Below are 18,854 nucleotides of genomic sequence, written 5' to 3'. Positions count from 1 at the left end.
GGAGGAGCAAACATTTTTCTTTTCTAAAAAGATTTGGAGAAATTTTAAATAGATGACTGATAAAAACATGGTTTCTCATATGAAAACAATTTAAAACATTAGTATTAAAAATAAGTCAAATATAAACAAAAGTGTATTCCTGAGGAAACAAACAATATTGGTCACATAAAAATCCTCTGAGGGAACCAAAGGTCTTTCAAATCTATTTTCAGCCATTGCCCCAATTTAATGTTTCCAGCCCACAAAAGGTCCATTTTACATGAAGTTCAAAACACATCTGGTACCTGTGTAACCCTCCACCACTCATCAGGAGAAGAGCATGAGCACCAGAGCTCTTTGGCAAGTAGGTTGGGAGGGGTAGCTTCCATGAGTTCTTCTAAAACAGATTTCATAACATTAAGAGGCCAGTCACGACGAGACACATCCAGACTTAAACCAACCGCCTTCAGGGCAGGACTGATTTTGCTGTAATATAGCTCACTGGGTCGTGGCACCATTGCAGGGTTTTGAGGTGTCTGGTAGGAATCTTGAGCCTGTTAAGGAAAGAATCATATGTTAAATATTGCCAATTTTAATGAGTTCCTTATTTTTCAGTGCAATGCACATTAAACATTTAACAAAAGCATTTTTTATATTTAGAAGCAGTACATTACCTTTTGTGCTTGTAAAGCAGCTTCTCTCTGCTGCCAGCGTTTGTAAAGGCCAAACAGAGGGGTGGCTCCATCTACCCACTGAATAAGGCCTGATCTGGTGCCCAGTGGTGTGACGGAGTAGTGTCTGGCATGGAAATGGGGCGATTCTTTGGAGTTTATTGTTGCAAACATTGTGTTTACAATGGAGAGAAACTGCATAATTCTCTCATCTAGATGCAAGTCTTCTAAGCCTATATAAGGAAACAAAGGAGAAAAAATGCATTAAGAATTACACCTCAAAGGGTAGAGAAGTTTTACCCATGGTTCTCCAGTCCTTTTTGTTTATAAGGGTAAAAAACAAAACATTTAAAGGGATACTGTCATGGAAGACCCTGCTCACATTACTAGAGGCATCAGTTACTAGTGCTGCTCAAGCAGACTTCTGCACTGAAATTCGTTTTTCAAAAGAGCAATTTGATTTTTTTATATTTAATTTTTGAAATCTGATGGGGCTAGATATATTGTCAGTTTCCCAGCTGCACCCAATCATGTGACTTGTGCTCTGATTCACTTCAGTCACTCTTTACTGCTGTACTGCAAGTTGGAGTGATATCACCCCCTCTCCCTTTCCCCCCCCCCCCCCCCCCAGGAAGGTAACCAGATAGCAGCTCCCTAACACAAGATAACAGCTGCCTGGTAGATCTAAGAACAGCAGTCAATAGTAAAATCCAGGTCACACTGCGACACATTCAGTTTCATTGAGTAGTAGAAACAACAGTCTGCCAGAAAGCAGTTTCATCCTAAAGTGCAGGCTCTTTCTGAAAGCACATGGCCAGGCAAAATGACCTGACATGGCTGCCTACACACCAATATTACAACTAAAATGGTTGAGGAATAAAATTTTATATTGTAGAGTGAGTTATTTGCATCATAAACAGTGTAATTTAGAATTCCTTTAAGACAATGCAGCATTACCTTTAAAAAGGTACGGGTAGTTTTTCCCATCCGAACCCAGAAAGATGAATTTCTTAGGCTTTGTTTTTGTAGGAAGGATAGTAATATTGCTTCCCACACTATGAATTGTGATGGTGTCCCTATCAGAAACTTCTCCTGGGAGTGCAATTTCTGTGTTGGTCATTTCAGCCAGACATGGGCTAATTTCTTCCAGACGTAATAAGTAGCTAGCACGCTTCTGCGCTCTTTGCTGCAAGCTCAGCATAATCTGAAATTTAAAGCGAGTTGAACAAAGGTTACCAAATATTTTTGGCATGATCTGCATGGAAAGGTTTATTACAATTAAGTGTGAAGTTAAAGGTACAACTTCTTGATTAAATTACAGACCTTATGGGTGGTATTAAAAGGCCATAAATTTTTTTTTGTTTTTAAAGATGTTTATTTCTGGTTTTTAAAACACACAACAAAAACAGACACATACAAGGCTGTGCACCGAGACATTATTACATGTACAAGTCAGTATCATAGCATATGCAGATCAAACATAATGAATCCTATCCTCTATTGTGGCGAGTCTGGGAGTGAGATTCCGGGATTGGCATCAACCCAGGAAGTCCAAATTTTATCAAACTTTGTGGGTGAACCTCTGGCAATGTAGGTCAATTTAATAAGCGGTAGCGTTTTATTTATTAATTCCCGCCACTGTTATATTGGGAGGGTGTGGACTCATCCACCTCATCACCACCAGCTTTTTGGCATAAAAGAGTGTAGCCCGTAAAACAGTGATCCCCAACCAGTAGCTCGTGAGCAACATGTTGCTCTCCAACCTCTTGGATGTTGCTCCCAGTGGCCTAAAAGCAGGTGCTTATTTTTGAATTCCAGGCTTGGAGACAAGTTTTGGTTGCTTAAAAACCAGATGTACTGCCAAACAGAGTCTCCTGTAGGCTGGAAGTCCTCATAGGGGCTACCAATAGCCAATCACAGCCCTTATTTGGTACCACCCAGGAACATTTTCCATGCTTGTGTTGCTCCCCAACTCTTTTTAAATCTGAATGTTGCTTACGGGTGAAAAAGGTTGGGGACCCCTGCCGTAAAAGATTCCTGGTTTTGTTCAGAGGCACCAACTCCTCTACCACCCCTAAGAGACACACCACCGGGGATTTTACTCCCGGGAGATCAAGATTTTGGCTTAAATATTGGACAACCGCTGACCAAAAGCGAGAAACTACCTCACACTCCCACACCATGTGAAAGAATCCTGCATTGAGGGTTTGACATCTATGACATTTTCCATCCACCGACCTACCCATTTGTTTCAATCTAAGAGGAGTAACATATAGCTGGTGTATAGCCTTAAATTGTATCATCTTGTCCCGAGTGGATATCAAAGAAAAGGCCATAAATTTAGTACAATGCACATCATGTACTACTGAAAGTCATCAGGCATTTCTCTAGACAGGAGAGCTATGAGCGCTCCACTGATTTTTTTTTTTTGCTTACTTGGCCCTCGTAAGCATGTCTCCAAACAGGTTATAGGCCTACAATAAAAAGCTGGACTGCATTTTTTTTTAATTTACATTTTTGCACAGAGGTCCACCCATTAGTTTCATAACATCAAAGATGGATCATCATGGTATAATATTAGGAACACAGAGACTGAGAGAAATCCTATAAGCCAGTAGCTCAAGGGATATTGTCATACAAATATTTTTATGTTTAATAATTGCAGACAACTAAAAAAAGCAAACAGCATTAAAGTAACACTGATGTTTTAAACTGTGTCTTTGGTGGAAGCTGGAAAAAGGAAGGTCCTACCTATTAGACTTAGAGACTAAGTAATTTGTTTTATTCTGAACAGTTCTCCCATTGAGCAGGGTGTAAAGGGGCAGTATACTCCCATGTTTGACAGGAGTACAATGAATAGGGCTTGTGCTGAACATACTTTATTGTTTTAATCACTGAAATCAATGTTTTTTGTTATTTCTAGACCTAAATCAGTGCACAGACAAAAGCCAATTTAAGTTTCTTTTTCTGGCTGTTCAGTGCAGAGAAAAGCGGGACTTTCCAATACAAATGAGGGACTGCAGGTTGAGCTGTCAAAAGAGGGACTGTCCCTCTAAAAACGGGACAGTTAGGAGGTATGAACTCCTGCTTATCTGTTATTTCATCTACAGTCAGAATGCAATTCTAAAAGAGCACTGCAAGGTCAAATGCTCAAATTTTTAAGTTTGCAACTCCTGTGGAAATGCATTCTTTAATTTATATGTACAAATTAAGAAAGCAGACAAATACTGTAACCAGATCTGGACTGGGATTCAAGGTAGGCCTGGGCAGAAATTACACAGAAGCCCAAACAGCCCCCACTAAATTGTCGCATGTCACAGCAGCCCCTCTAGCATTTGCACAAATCCATTCTGTGACCCCTATACTTTTCTATTTAAGACAAACTGATGTTATTAATGGCCAGGGCAGATCACCAGCACCCAATAATATTGGTCCTTGGTCAGTATCACAATCAAACTTCCCTGTACTTTGTACCTAGTGGCTTCTTTTTATAAAAGAAACTAAAAAAAGAAAACCAAAAAAAAAAACTAAACATTTTCCACATACCTGTTTAAATGGCATCCAGCTGTTTCCAGGATTTGCTGGATTTGACGGATTTCTTAGTTTCTCCAGGGCATTTCCAATAGCTTCCCCGTAAGTATCCTGGAACCATTTTTCATGGGGTGTTTCTGAAGGAGCAGAAGTAATACTACAGACATGCTCCAGGGCAAACACAATGGGCTTCATTAGGGCAGTATGCTTTTCCCGCATGATGGCGATCTTTTCCTCTCTAAAAAGAATAATTAAAGATACAAGGTTACCAGGTATCAGGTGAGTGACCAAACATTTTTATAGGTTTAAGCTGAAATTATAACATACTTTCGAAGGGTGTTGTTGTTTTGTACCCTCTTGACTTCATCTTCAAGTTGCTGAATACGTCGCAGGACATACATATGTTGCTGTAGTAAGACTCCAAGCCAAAGCTCATCCCACAGAACTGTCACTCTCCTTAACTCGGCTACCAACATTTGAACCTGAACACAACAAAAGAAGAAACACTTTTTCAAAAGTGGCAGATTTTGTAAACATTGTTAAAATTCATATCAAGTAAAACAAACTTGCTTTTTTTTTATAATTTTGCAATTTGACTTTTAATTTGGAACTGTTTAAAAGGTATTAGCAGGTACCTTTGTCAGTTCTTGATATTAGCAGCTTTCTTTGGCTGCAGAACTGTATAGCTCACTCAGTCACAGCGTTATAATTAGGGATGCACCGAATCCAGGATTCGGCCGAATCCTTCTGCCTAGCCGAACCCGAATTTGCATATGCAAATTAGGGGTGGAGAGGGAAATCGTGTGACTTTTTTTCAGAAAATAAGGAAGTAAAAAATGGTTTCCCCTTCCCACCCCTAATTTGCATATGCAAATTAGGGTTCGGATTCGGTTCTCAGCCAAATCTTTAGCAAAGGATTCAGGGGTTCGGCCGAATCCAAAATAGTGGATTCGGTGCATCCATAGTTATAATAGTGATATAGTGGCTGAAATAATACAGAAAGTTGTACCCCTTACATCCAGGTAAGGCTCAATGTTCAAAAAATATTGCACCCATATTATCAGATTATAAATTACGGCTCATCATCAGATGTGTGGATTTATGGGCTGACTAAGAAACAGGCTTCGGAAACAGATAAAACCCACAATAATAACCAATATAAAATATAGTAAAGAAAAGTGAAAAGTGTTGAAGTCCACAAGTAGTTTTATATACTGACTTGTAACACCATGGTGGGGTTGGCAGAGGATAATTTATCAACAATTTTGCTGTAGCAGTCCTGCATCATAGCCTGATCTTCATTAAGGGCATTCTTGAGCTCATCTTTACTTTCTTGTGAGGCAGGAGGGCTTCCTCCATCAACTTCTACCTCCATCAGCTCATCATCTTGGATGTTTCCCAGCAATGTGGGGATGGCAGCAGAGAGCTTGGTTCCTGTGGTAACCAGATATAATCTTAAAAATTACTAAACAAACAAATTACAAATGATCCAATGAGCTGCTTTGCAAGTTTCATAGACTATATTTATACTCCAGCAATGTCCAGCAAAACTCTGAAAAGAACTTATTAAAAAAGTGTTTACTTATGTGGAAACTGTAATACTGCATAAACTACCATAGCATACCATTCTCATACAAGCAGTTTTAGTGCTTGTATGGGACTGTATTTCTTGTGTTTACAGTTACAAAAGAACCCATAATATAGTGATTGCAATATTAGCCTTAAAATAAAACTACTTTATCGAAAGCAGTACTTGTCTAGGTCAACATTGCATCTTAAATTAAAAAGAGCGCACAGGTTCTGACAATTTCCTTATAGCCATAAAATAACTAGCAGATTTTGTCAAACTAAATTTAAAAAGGAGTTAATACACCCACCAATTAATTTGCTTGTGGTACTAACCGGAGGATTGTGAATCATTACTCAGTGAAATGCTGCCAACTATGGCTGGGTAAAGGATGAGATGTGGAGAGTCGTGTGCTACGCGGCATAGTAAGTTGCAGATGCTCTGACGAACATAGACTTCGGGATGATTGAGTCGAGAGAAGAGCTGAGGAATTATACCTAGAAATTGGAAATTACAATGAAGATGTTGTACCAAGTATATTTGATTACACTTCGTTGTACTATAAACAGAGTATTTACCAATTAATAACATTCCCTATAATCTATAAGGTAACTGGCTTGTCCCCACTAAGAATATATTTTACAGGATGTCTATATAAAAGTAACACTAGTCAGAATATGAATGTTTACAAAGTAAATCAAGGACAAGTTAACTCATAAAAAATAATATTCAACGTGTCCTCTGTACAAATTAGTGATACGCCAAGAAAACACTATTGGTTCTCATGTACCTCTCCATGGCGCTGTGGGTGTGGTCTCCAGGCCTTGCTCAAGATATTGCCGAAGCTCTCCAGCATGTTTTACAAGCAGTCTCAGCAGCCTTAATGTTGCCATCACAATCACATCATCTGTGCTCTGCTTGGATGGGATGTTTAAATGCAGGCGGGGGTCATCTTCATCAAGGGACACCTTCAGAGTTTACAGACTATTAATCCTGATTCATCATTTTGCTGGTATATGTACACAGCGACATTATTTATTAATATAGTGATCACACAGAGCAATATAGCTCACAATAACCTCACAAGTGGTGAAGACTGCATTACATACATTTTCTTACACAAAAAAAAGTTTCTAGTTACCTTGCCAGCATTTAGTTTTAAGAAGGTGAAATAAGCACTGCAGGACAGTTTATACAGGCTGAAGATTCTATCCACAACTTTCTTCCACAGCTTAATGAGCCCTTCAGAAGCCTTATCCTCCAGATCTGCCAGCCAGGGGCAACATGCCAGCAACTGCCTCCAAATTACATCCTCCATGTTGTTCTCATCATTGTCTTCATTTTCAGTTATTTGAAGAGAGATGTCTTCATCCTACATAGCCAATGATAGCATGTCATAGATATTAGTTTAACAGATTTATAAAGAATCAATATTGAGCTTTGTTGTGTTTCAGAAAAATATGAAAGTGAACATACCAGACAATATTGCTGAAAACTATGAATAGTCACAACATGTGCATGAAAAAACTCGAGTAAAAGTTAAAAAGCTGCAGAATTGCTATAAAAGTCAATGGGAAGTGCCTCAGATAATTTCAAGAAACTAATTTACTTTTTTTCTCCCACAACAATTATGTCCATATTTTGCCTTAATTTAGCTCATGCCCAAGAATAAAACAAACATTGGAGCAGAAAATGTGTGAGTTTTGCTGCTTTCCTTGCCACCCCTTACATCTACCCACAAATCTGATTACTGTAAGGAGATGCATTTGCTATTGTAAAGAGGGACAGGGGTAATATTGATTCAGCTCTGTAAAAGAAACATTGAGACATTCATGGTACAGAAATGATAATGTAATTAAAGTCCAAATACATTACAGCAATATGAAATGGCTTAAAATGTGATTTACAGCAGTGCAAATATTTAAACAGCAACATATGATGTAAACATGGACATCAACTACATTCTGGGTCACTGGATAACTAGAACTAAAGTCAAAGATACACAGCAATGGAAAGCCCTGTTGCTGGACATCAATGATATGGATTACGTATCTGTTTAAATGTATAACCAGGGCAAAAAGGTCCAATAAAGATTGTTAGGACTGCAGTCAAAGGTTTTTAGGGTAAAGATAATTAAATGCTGGTTATTTACATACTGGGAACATCCTTCTGACAAATGGTCAAATTATGGGTTAAAACATTAATTTCATAAAAAGGTGTATTAGTTTTAAGTAGCCCTAAGATTATTAATATTTCCTGCATGTTACCAAAGCAGGGGCAGAGCAAAGAACTTAAAAACATTGTGGATTTTTTTTTAAAAATATTACTCTATATACTGTATAGAAAGTAAAAAAAATCACTTGCAACAAGCACAATCAGTGGTACATGAAACCTGCCTGGATTCCAGCTGGTCGGCACATAGCTTGTCCTAGGATCCCAAAGATTTTCTCTTTGTCCTCTTCAGAGACATTGTCTGGAAGGAGGGTCTGCACTTCTGATTTCTCCCGCTGTAACAATTTAACACCTTCCCCTTGACTAAAACATAAAAAGTATTTAGCGTTGAGGGAGTTTTATTTGGCCAAATCTTTCATGATGGATTCGAGATTGGCTCTGAATCGCAAAATAGCAAATAGCAAACCAAATCCGAATTTGCTTATGTAAATTAGGGTAAGGAAGAGTTCAAGAAAACCAACGTTAGGTGCACGGTTAAAACATTAACTTCCTTGTTTGTATACGACAGTCACATGATTGTTAGATTTCAGATTTGGTTCGGCCAGGCAATTGGATTCGGCCACATCGGAAACCTACTGAAAAAGATTGAATCCCGAACCGAATCCTGGATTCGGTGCATCCCTATCACTAATTAGTACAGTTTTCAAAAAAAAAACAAACATTCGAGGGAGAGTGATTTTGAAACCCAGAGGGTCATCAAAGAGAGAGAGATTAAGATGGCATTATGGTGGAAGTTTACTGATAACAGTGCACTGCAGCAATTTGGTTGCTAGCTCAAGAGCAGATCTGCTCCCTTCCACCTCAACAACAGTGTGCAAAGAGAAGCACGGCATCCAGTGGAGAAAATGCTCAGTGTGAGCTAGCCCTAATCGATACATGCTACTGCTTACTGTAACGCAGCCTAAAAAACCTGAACGCCATCTTTTATCCAAAATACTTACCTAGCATTATCAACCACCTTTCTTCCCCATCTGTATGCCCAGCTAGCCAATGCAGCCCAAGACTTGGCAACTTCAGGTGCTTGTACGGACGACAGGTGGTAGAGTTTCCCCATGATGAAGTCTGGCTCTCCCACTCCAATGCTCACTATTGTAAAGTCAGACAATCACATATGGTGTAAACCATGAAACATTTTTTTTTTTTTTGAAGAATTAAACTCACACGATTCACCTATATTCCTTTCATTTATTTGAAGTTACTTTTATTCATTTTTTATTCCTAACCCAACACAACAGGTGAAAATAAAAATTGAATACCAGCTTCATCTCACAAAAGAACTCAAATATGATCTGATAAATCATCAGCATGGTTTCTGTCAGTTACTCTTCATTGTTGTCCTCTCAACAGCCTCCATAAACATGAAGACCTTGGGATATATTGACTAAAAATCATGTATGATAGCATGTTTTCCCCACTACTATTTTACAGGGAAAATGCACTGGCAAATTCTCAAAGCACAAGTATGGGATCAGTTATTCGGAAACCCATTATCCAGAAAGCTCTGATTTACAGAATGACCATCTCCCATAGGCTCCATTTTATCTGAATAATCCAAATTTTTAAAAATGATTTCCTTTTTTTTTCTGCAATAATAAAACAGCTTGTACTTGAACCAAACTAAGATATTATTAATCCTTATTGGAAGCAGAATCAGCCAATTGGGTTTATTTAATGTTTCCATGATTTTCTATTAGACTTAAGGTATGAACATCCAAATTACGGAAAGATCCATTATCCGGAAAACCCCAGGTCCAGAGCATTCTGGATAACAGGTCCCATACCTGTATTTTGGCACATTATGCTTTCAAAGATTTCATTTTATATAAAATATGCAGAAAATTCTTTCAAAAGTTAATGTGCCCTTTTGTGTCTGAGTTGAAGATCGTTAACTCTATTACAATATACAATATGTATGAAAGCTAACTTTCCATAAAAAATTCATGTATAGAGACAGATTGCTGGAAAGGGGGAAAAAAAGTTAATGGATAATTTAAAAATATAAAAATGTATTATGTATAGCTTCGTATGTTTTCTTAAATGCAAGCCAATTGCCAGTGTTCCTTATTAAGCTGGGCCTAGACATTTAGGCAGCTATCAATAGAAAAAATAGTTATTTTTGGAAAAATGTGTCCGACTAAATCCTGTTGTAACAGGAATACTGGAACTTTTTTTAAATTTTATTTTAAACAATTTATATGCGAACACGGATTTGACGTATGATGGAAAGTGCAGTTCAATCTAGCATTCGGATTTATAGAAACAAACACAAAAGTCACTCACCTGTGGACTCACTCTCAATTTGTGGGTATTCCTCTTCCATAGCATTTACAGGTGGCAAGTCAATCAGTGTATATATATTTTTTCCAAGTGTAGGCAGACCAGAAACATTTGCTTGCTGCCGTGCTCTGTATACTTGCTTCATCTGCCCTGATATTTCTTTCCACTCTGCTTGGATCCATTTTGCAAGGGTAAGGATAGATTTGGCCACTGCATATTCTGCCTTTGCAGATTTGCAGAATGAAATGGCACAGGAGCTCAGCATTTCCATGGCGTGGGCAGATTGGCCTAAGAAAGAGATATACAAAAGTGGAACCAAGTAAAAATGTGAAATGTGTTCAGCTGAACAATGCTTTTCTCTTTTCTTTTATGCTTGCTTTAGAAGCGATCCTCATAAGGACCAGTGTCATAGAGATTACCATTTGTTTATTTAAACAAGAAGTCATTTTTCTGTGGCAATATTTCATACTGACCTGCAACATACAGAAGTTTGGTTTTCTCAATGTCCAACTCAGGCCCCCACTTCTCATCCATTTGCCCCTTTATAGAAAGCTTTTTAAAATGGTTTACTAAATCTTGTGCATTAGTGACCTGAGCAAGTTGTATGTAACTGCACTGTGCTAGCAATCTTGTAGCAAGAGTAATATTGCCTCGTTTGCGGGAACATTTTGCTGCTGTTAAGCCCAGCTCCATAAGATGGCTCTTCACTGACACCGTCTGATCTGTAAAAGGAGATTTTTTTAATTAACCTTGGAAAATGTGTGGTTAAAGGACCAGTAACATCTAAAAAAAAATGTTTAAAAATTTGTTAGTGCACAACGAAAAATAAACACCAAGACAAATGAAACTTTTAAAAAGCAAAGCCTTTATTAAGAAATAACTTACAGAAGATCCACTTCCTGTCCTCTTCAGAAACGGCGACCATCCACACTGGAGCAATTGATTTCTCCTCCCTGGCTACTCACTGACAGGCATCCTCCTCGCGACGTCCAGCAGCAGTGTCTCTCCTTCTCCGTGCATCGGCTTCCCTCCTCCGCTCTCCTCACCTTTCTCTCTGTCTTCCCTCCTCCCCGAGATAGAGATGCGGCAAAGACAGCAGCAGCAGCCGCGGGGCACAGAGTGGGTAGTAATTTAGGAGTCGGTGTGAGCGGAGGCAGGGGAAAGCAGACAGTGCAGTGTAAAATACTTGTCTGTCCATTGTATTATGCCAATGCTTTATTCGCTAAATATCCGACTGCAACTTCTGTTTTCCCATCCGGAGTCTTTTCAGAGCAAACTTCATGCGCCTTTGCCTCCAGTCCCCAGCACAGCGGCTATGGGAACAGCCCGAGCGGAACGTTCCCAGCGGGGTCAGCGGCGCATGGTTTATTCAGCAATGGGAGCAGCCCCAGAGCCCGGCCATGCACCCCTCCAGCTATGGGCTCGATGCTGCCTCGTTCAATATGCACTGCTCGCCCTTTGAGCAGAACCTCTCCTCCCTGATGTGCGCCGGCGACCCCACTAAGCAGAACTGCACCAAGGCTGAACAGAGGGACTCCGAGCTGCACAATGAGGCCATTGAAGTTTGCTCTGAAAAGACTCCGGATGGGAAAACAGAAGTTGCAGTCGGATATTTAGCGAATAAAGCATTGGCATAATACAATGAACAGACAAGTATTTTACACTGCACTGTCTGCTTCTTAGAGCTCCGTCCCCTGCCTCCGCTCACACCGACTCCTAAATTACTACCCACTCTGTGCCCCCGCAGCTGCTGCTGCTGTCTTTGCCGCATCTCTATCTTTGAGTAGGGGAGGAGGGAAGACAGAGAGGAAGGTGAGGAGAGCGAATGAGGGAAGCCGATCCATGGGGAAGGAGAGACACAGCTGCTGCTGGACGCCAGGAGGAGGATGCCTATCAGTGAATAGCCAGGAAGGAGAAATCAATTGCTGCAGTGTGGATGGTAGCCTTTTCACCGTTTCTGAAGAGGACAGGAAGTGGATTTTCTGTAAGTTATTTCTTAATAAAGGCTTTGCTTTTTAAAAGTTTCATTTGTCTTTGTGTTTATTTTTCGTTGCGCACTAACGAATTTTTAAACATTTTTTTTTATGTTACTGGTCCTTTAATGTCCTAAATAAAAATAAAAGCCATAAAATCTGAATATTAAACACCATTTCATAGCATACCAAACAGCAGCGCTATATTGCTTCCCTCGGCAGAGTTTTGTTACTTATCATAACAGCACTTAGAGGCCATGCACGGATACATTAAGGTCTCTTAAGATAATCCTGGTACTAAAACAGACAATTTCAATGAATATTTTAGGAGGAGACTAGCAGCTGAGGAGGATGTGCCACATCTCCCCCCAACCCCAACTTATATATCAAAACATGGCTAAAGATCCAGAGTGAATCCAGTCTTCAATTGCCATAGAAGTTGCAAATAAAAGTTAACACTGCAAAATAGTCTAGGGAATTCCCTCACGACAAGGCAGAACACAAGTTTTCTCCAAGCAATCTACAGGACAATGAAAGACTTGAGAAGATTGGATATGGATTGTTTTTTTATTTTTATTTTTTTAATTTAACAAAAGCCAACTCCTGGCTATAACCAATGTTCAGTTATCTATCTCATTCCTGTTCAGTAAGAACCACACTTTACCACTTCTAAACTGCTTCTAGTCATGAACCCAGTTACTCGATTCTATGGATTTACTTGACTTGTGCCACACCTCTTTGATATTTCATCCTGAACATAATCTTTCTCTCTTAAATGCCATGTATTTTTCCCATCTTGACTAATTTTAAACATAAGGCTGTCCAACAGGAGGCTTGTGGACTAATTTGTACCAAAGAGATTCTGTTACAAGTGTGTTAAACAAAATACCTTTCAATTTATCCGTTAAAGTGTTTTGGAAGACCGTATATCTTAGAGCATGTATCCACGGTCTGACATCATGTTGTTTACATAAACGCAATGCTTCGCTAAAGAGAGGTATCAGACAATCCTGTGAATAAAGCATGAAAAGATCACATTCAACATGTTTTGTAGTTTTTCCTTAAGCTCTAAATAATACAACACATTGATTCATCCAGCAGGGCATGCTTTACTGACTGAGCTTTAAAGAAGCTTCATTAGACAAAAGCATGAGATTTGTATATATAAACTGCAGACTAAACAGAGGCTATGACTTTTTGCATTGAAAATATTTTTTTTTTGCATTATAAAATATGTATATGGATTAATTGGTAAATGTAATACATTTCAAAAACCTCCAATAAAAACATCATGTCTTTCACAGTTTCAAAAACATAATATATAATAGAACACAGCAGCAATGGGTACATTTTGTATTTGGAGGCAAAATTAATTTTATCCTAAATGTGCACTTCATTTTTTTAAAAATACATAAAGCTAATGTTAAATAAAGTGTTGCTTCCAACTTCATTTTTCAATTACATTTTCCATACAGTATTGTGTACAGTATTAGCCAAGAAACATTTGACACAAGAGCTGGGTCAGTGTATTCCAGGCAATGACACCAATTTGACATTAAGGTAGGGATACACCAAATCCAGGATCTGGCCGAATCATTGTGCCTGGCTGAACCAAATCCGAATTTGCATATGTAAATTAGGGGCGGTTAGGGAAATTCTTCTCGTCACAAAAGAACAATTGTTTCCACTTTTTCCTTTTATGCCATATGCAAATTAGGATTCGGTTCGGTATTCGGCCAAAGATTTCACCAAGGATTTGGTGCATCCCTACATTAAAGATATTAAATGCAGTATATACAAGTGGATATTATACCTCAGATAAAAGTTTATTGGACATTGTACTCTCAAGAGCACAAGAACAGTAGAGCTGAAGCGTTCCCAACATTGGCAGGTACTGAGAAATGGTCAGTGTGGAAAGTCGCAAAGGTCCCATAGCAATTCTAGCTGTTTGCTTTAAGTATTTTGACAGGTTTCTGTAAAGAATAAACATACATTAGGTTTCATAGGGAACAAATGACAATTATTACGGACTTCGTTACTCTAGAAATGTCAGAAAGACTGAAACATCAAAGTAACTGTTATAAGCAAATTTTGGACCTTAGTAGGATGCTTGACTGGAAAAAAAGTCAAATCTTCTTCTCTAGAGCACAGGCTAATGCACACATAGTCCTAGGTCTAGGATTAAAACCAAGAACTATAAAAGCGCGTGTGTGTGTGCGCGTGTGTGTGTGTGTGTGTGTGTGTGTGTGTGAATACATAAAGCAATTATACAATGTCACAAAAATGTTCTGTATATCATTTCACCAAATGTAATTATCCAGAAAAATGCATTGAGGAGTGGGGGTGGGGGGAAGAAGTGGTACCTTGGTGTTGTTTTTAGATATCAATGGTCAGTATTTATAAGAAGAAGCTTTTTTTGAACTTAATGCCAAATGGTAACGCTAAAGGCACATTAGGCTTTTTCAGACGCTGGAGAAACACCTGTTACTGCCTATTATTAACCTGAATGGCAGCCCCCTGGAACTGCGTGTCCCAAAACCATTCATGTGCATATAAATCAAAAGTCAATGGCAAGTGTCACGGGTAGCAAATGAAAAAAACGTTATTAGGTAGAGGCGTACACCTTACCTAGGTACCTAAACAGGGTCAATAAGCTATTCCACAAGGTCAGGGAATCGTTAATATCGAAGTCAAAGGATTTACCGCATTCGTTCGACCGAACGATCAAATGAAAAATCGTTCAATCAACGATTAAATTCTTCGAATCAAACGATTCAAAGGATTTTAATCCCTTCGATCAGAAATTACTTAGAAAGCCTATGGGGAAGGTCCCCATAGGCTAACATTGGTGCTCGGTAGGTTTTAGGTGGCGAAGTAGGTGGTCGAAGTTTTTTTTTAAAGAGACAGTACTTCGACTATCAAATGGTCGAATAGTCGAACGATTTTGAGTTCGAATCGTTCGATTCGAAGTAGCCAAAAAAATACTTCGAAATTTGAAGTATTTTTCATTCTAATCCTTCACTTGAGCTAGGTAAATGTGCCCCCAAGAGTTTACTGCACATTCAAAAATATCTTTACTGCACATTCAAAAATATCTTCCAGGGTCAACACAATGGCCTCGGAAGACCCTGGCTGTGGTAACAATTTCCGAAAGGTAGTGCATCTTATCAGTTCTTTTGCTCCATAGTTCTATTGATAATCACTCACCAATGAAAAACTTTTTTTAACACCGTTTTTTAATAACTAAGAGTTACTATTAATGGTTAAACACTGGCAAGGAAGGAAAATATTTTGTGCAGATGCTAGTTGCGGATTTTGTGTTCCTAATGGTTGTCTCTAAGTATGTGACATGAAGTATCATGTTTTTTTTTTTTTTCCAACTTGTTTTTATTCGTTTATAACACATATAACATACGGTCACTTTTTGTAGTTATATATATAGTGAGAACAAGTGTTTATCTAAGTTGAACAGATTGCGAGAATGTTTTTTTTTTTTTCCAACAATATTTACAAAACATACAGCTCTAAATGTAGTACAAGGTATCATACGGGACTCAATGGACATAACGTCAGTAGTCTGTTTATCTGATGACTCCTGGGGGGTGCAAAAACTAGTTCTCCTTGTTCACGGTGCCAGTTATCGAGATATTGGGATGCCTCCATCACAAGTGGGTGTTCTCTGAGCGACTCCTCAGCATACCAGGTTGTTTGTCTAAATGTATAAACCGTGAGATACCTAGTGTGTTGTGGGAGTGATGTTATGTATGATATCCAGGTGTGAAAAAATTTAGTTGTGTTGTGTTCTTTTCTGGTTATTGCTTCCAACCAATCCATATGGAATAGGTGGTGTAGTTTTTGTTTGACTATCGATATAGATGGGGAATCTGTAGTCAACCACTGTTGTAAGATTGTTTTCCTAGCTGCAGCAGCCAGTCTACCTATTAGGTTTTTTTCAGGTTTTGATAGTTGGGCATAGAAAGTGGTATGACTGAATAATGCCCAATCAATTCGCAATTGGATAGGTTTCCCGATCATCTGTCCACCATATATGATTACTTCCTGCCAAAAGGGTTGTAGTTTAGAACATGACCAAAGGTTGTGTAGTAAGTCAGCTCTTGGTGAGCGGCAGCGTAGGCAGTTGTCGGAGGAGAGATTTCCCATTTTATGTCTTCTAAGTGGGGTAAGATAAGAGTTATGTAGTATTTGGAGAGTCATCTCTTGATATCTGCTCGCTGGGAGTAGTGTCATTTTTATATGATGATTTAGAATATCTATTTGCGTTATGTCTGGGATATCTGCGGTCCATTTAAAGTGCAGGTTTTCTTCGTCTTCTATGTCTATTATTGTACGGATCGTCTGATATATATGTGATGTTGATTGTTTGATCGTTAAGTTGTTCCATAATTTGTACAGTGGGTCTTCCTTATCTTTATCTGTCAGTTGGGATACAGTGTGGGATGCAAAGTGAACGAGTTGTAGTCTCAGGAATACATGTTGTGTGGTAAATGGAAATTTCTCTGTAAGTTGTAGTTGAGTAATTGGAGATCGGTCATCTGTTATTAAATCTTTGAGGGTAGAGAGACCATTGTCACGCCACTGCAAAAGTATGGGGTTACGTATGCCAATGGGAAATTGTTTGTTTCCTATCCAGGATAAATATGGGGATATGTATGGTGATAGACCCTGTTTTTTCCTAGTTGTGTGCCATGCTTTGTATGTGTCTGCGAACAGAGGATTGTCACGTAGGTCTGGGGGGGTTTCAGTAGGTGAAGCGTGTAATAGGTAATTAAGAGAGTAGTCTTTGCTTAAGTATTGATCTAGGGAAGGTATTGCGTATTGATCTCTATGGAGGAGCCAGTTTCCTGCATATCTCAGTAGTGCTGCGGTGTTATATTCTTTAATATTAGGGAGATTAACTCCCCCTTGAGCTTTAGGTTGTTCCAGTTTGAACAAGCTGATCCTAGAGCGTTTCCTGTTCCAGATAAAGGTTCGGAATATATTGTTAATTCGTTTGACATCCGTGGGTTTGATGTAGTAAGGTAGCATTTGTATTGGGTATAGGAGCTTTGGGAATATGATCATTTTTATTAAATGTATTCTACCCAGGAAGGTAAGGTTAAGATGTTTCCATTGTTGTGTTTCTTGTTGTATTTCATCTATTGTTTTCCTTATGTTCAGCGTATATAGATGTTTATGATGTGAAGGGATTTTGATCCCTAGGTATTTTATATGATTTTTTGTAGTTGAAGTGCTTCCGATTTATGTAGATTTATTTGGAATCCAGCTATGTTCCCGAATCTTTGTATGATGTTTAATAATACAGGCACGTCTGTTTTGGGTCGCCCAAGGAATAGAAAAATATCATCTGCGAATGCCGTAACTTTTAAGTTCGTGTGACCTATTTGTATATGAAGTATCATGTTTTATGTTCATTGCTCTGGTCTGAGAAGTGTATCTTTTATAAATAGGACTATAAAATACCAGGTAAAATGTTTTAGATGATAAAGGGAAAAAACAGAAAAAAAACACTTTATCCAGCATTGCAGAACACAAATATGCAGAGTACTGTAGAGAAAGAAAACAAGGTTTTCTAAAGTAGGATAATCATAATGCTGTTGCTGACTTACTCGGCTGTGGCCTGCCACTTTTGTTCTTGCTCTTGTTCACCTACAGCCAAGCTAAAACTCACTGAGCTTCTGAGCAGCTGAATTTCAATACACTTCTGAAGTTCTCTTGGGTCAGGGCTGAGCATGTTAGGGAGCAGCTTTTTCATATCTGTAAAAATCAACAAAATTAGAACACTTAAAAAAAAAAAAAAAAAACAGGTTTGTAAGAACTATCACAGTTTAACATAGGGAGCTATAAAACTCACTAATTACCACAGGCAACACCAGGGCCTGAAGCTCAAAACAAATACGATTAGGGTTACAAGTATCTGCAAATATAATATGTACTTCTTATATTCCCTCCACAGTAAAATATGGAATCAAAACATTTACAAAGACAGTGGTTTACCTTATATATATTCATATAAGTCAGAGGTCACATTTATCATATATAATAAAGACATTTTGAAACAAATTGTATGCTATTGCATACAATACTCTCTTACAACAAATAGCCGAAAGAGGTCTGTTCAATAGCGCAAAATGTTTTTAGCACAGTGAATGAGCAGGCAAGTTATTAGCTCATCTTTCTAAAACCCACCCATAATATCTTAACTACTGTATTTGACATGCAATGTCAAATAACCACACAAACTAGTCAAATTAAAGAGACTTTAAATAGTTTGTATAAAAATTTAAAAAAAAAATATTACACAGGAAATCACACAATTCCTGAATGAAGTCCAGCTTCCTCAGCTCTCACAAGAACTAAATTCCTCCTTAGCACAAGATATATCAGAAATTGAACTGTTTCCCTCCCATAAAGCATCAGGCAAAGATGGCCTTCCCCATGGAAATCTACCAAAGATTCCATAAAGTACTAGTCCCCCAGTTAATAACACTTTTTAACAAAGCTATGGTAATGGGTTCCTTACCACCTTCCCAGTATAATACCACCATAGTACTAGTAGCCAAACCAGGCAAGGACCCAAGACAATGCGATGCCTATAGACCCATC

At 38.5% G+C, this 18,854-nt stretch overlaps 1 protein-coding gene across 3 annotated transcripts in view; it reads right to left on the bottom strand.

The window, feature by feature from the left end:
• Positions 1–18,854, bottom strand: part of smg1.S (SMG1 phosphatidylinositol 3-kinase-related kinase S homeolog) — a 94,448-nt gene that overhangs the window by 24,664 nt on the left and 50,930 nt on the right. For all 3 annotated transcript variants that reach the window (XM_041577906.1, XM_041577905.1, XM_018239116.2), the window contains 16 exons: positions 17,858–18,005; positions 14,044–14,203; positions 13,120–13,240; positions 10,731–10,979; positions 10,261–10,545; positions 8,922–9,066; positions 8,145–8,283; positions 6,890–7,120; positions 6,539–6,716; positions 6,084–6,245; positions 5,401–5,615; positions 4,509–4,663; positions 4,197–4,419; positions 1,608–1,854; positions 654–883; positions 285–533 (listed from right to left, as the gene is read on the bottom strand). In XM_041577906.1, coding sequence (XP_041433840.1) covers positions 285–533; positions 654–883; positions 1,608–1,854; positions 4,197–4,419; positions 4,509–4,663; positions 5,401–5,615; positions 6,084–6,245; positions 6,539–6,716; positions 6,890–7,120; positions 8,145–8,283; positions 8,922–9,066; positions 10,261–10,545; positions 10,731–10,979; positions 13,120–13,240; positions 14,044–14,203; positions 17,858–18,005 — 3,137 coding nt within the window. The remainder of the gene's footprint in view (positions 1–284; positions 534–653; positions 884–1,607; positions 1,855–4,196; positions 4,420–4,508; positions 4,664–5,400; positions 5,616–6,083; positions 6,246–6,538; positions 6,717–6,889; positions 7,121–8,144; positions 8,284–8,921; positions 9,067–10,260; positions 10,546–10,730; positions 10,980–13,119; positions 13,241–14,043; positions 14,204–17,857; positions 18,006–18,854) is intronic.

The sequence above is a fragment of the Xenopus laevis genome, chromosome 9_10S, assembly GCF_017654675.1.
Source record: "Xenopus laevis strain J_2021 chromosome 9_10S, Xenopus_laevis_v10.1, whole genome shotgun sequence".
Taxonomy (NCBI): Eukaryota; Metazoa; Chordata; class Amphibia; order Anura; family Pipidae; genus Xenopus; species Xenopus laevis.
Note: the sequence above shows the minus strand (reverse complement) of the source record. Positions and strands in the feature narration are given on the sequence as shown.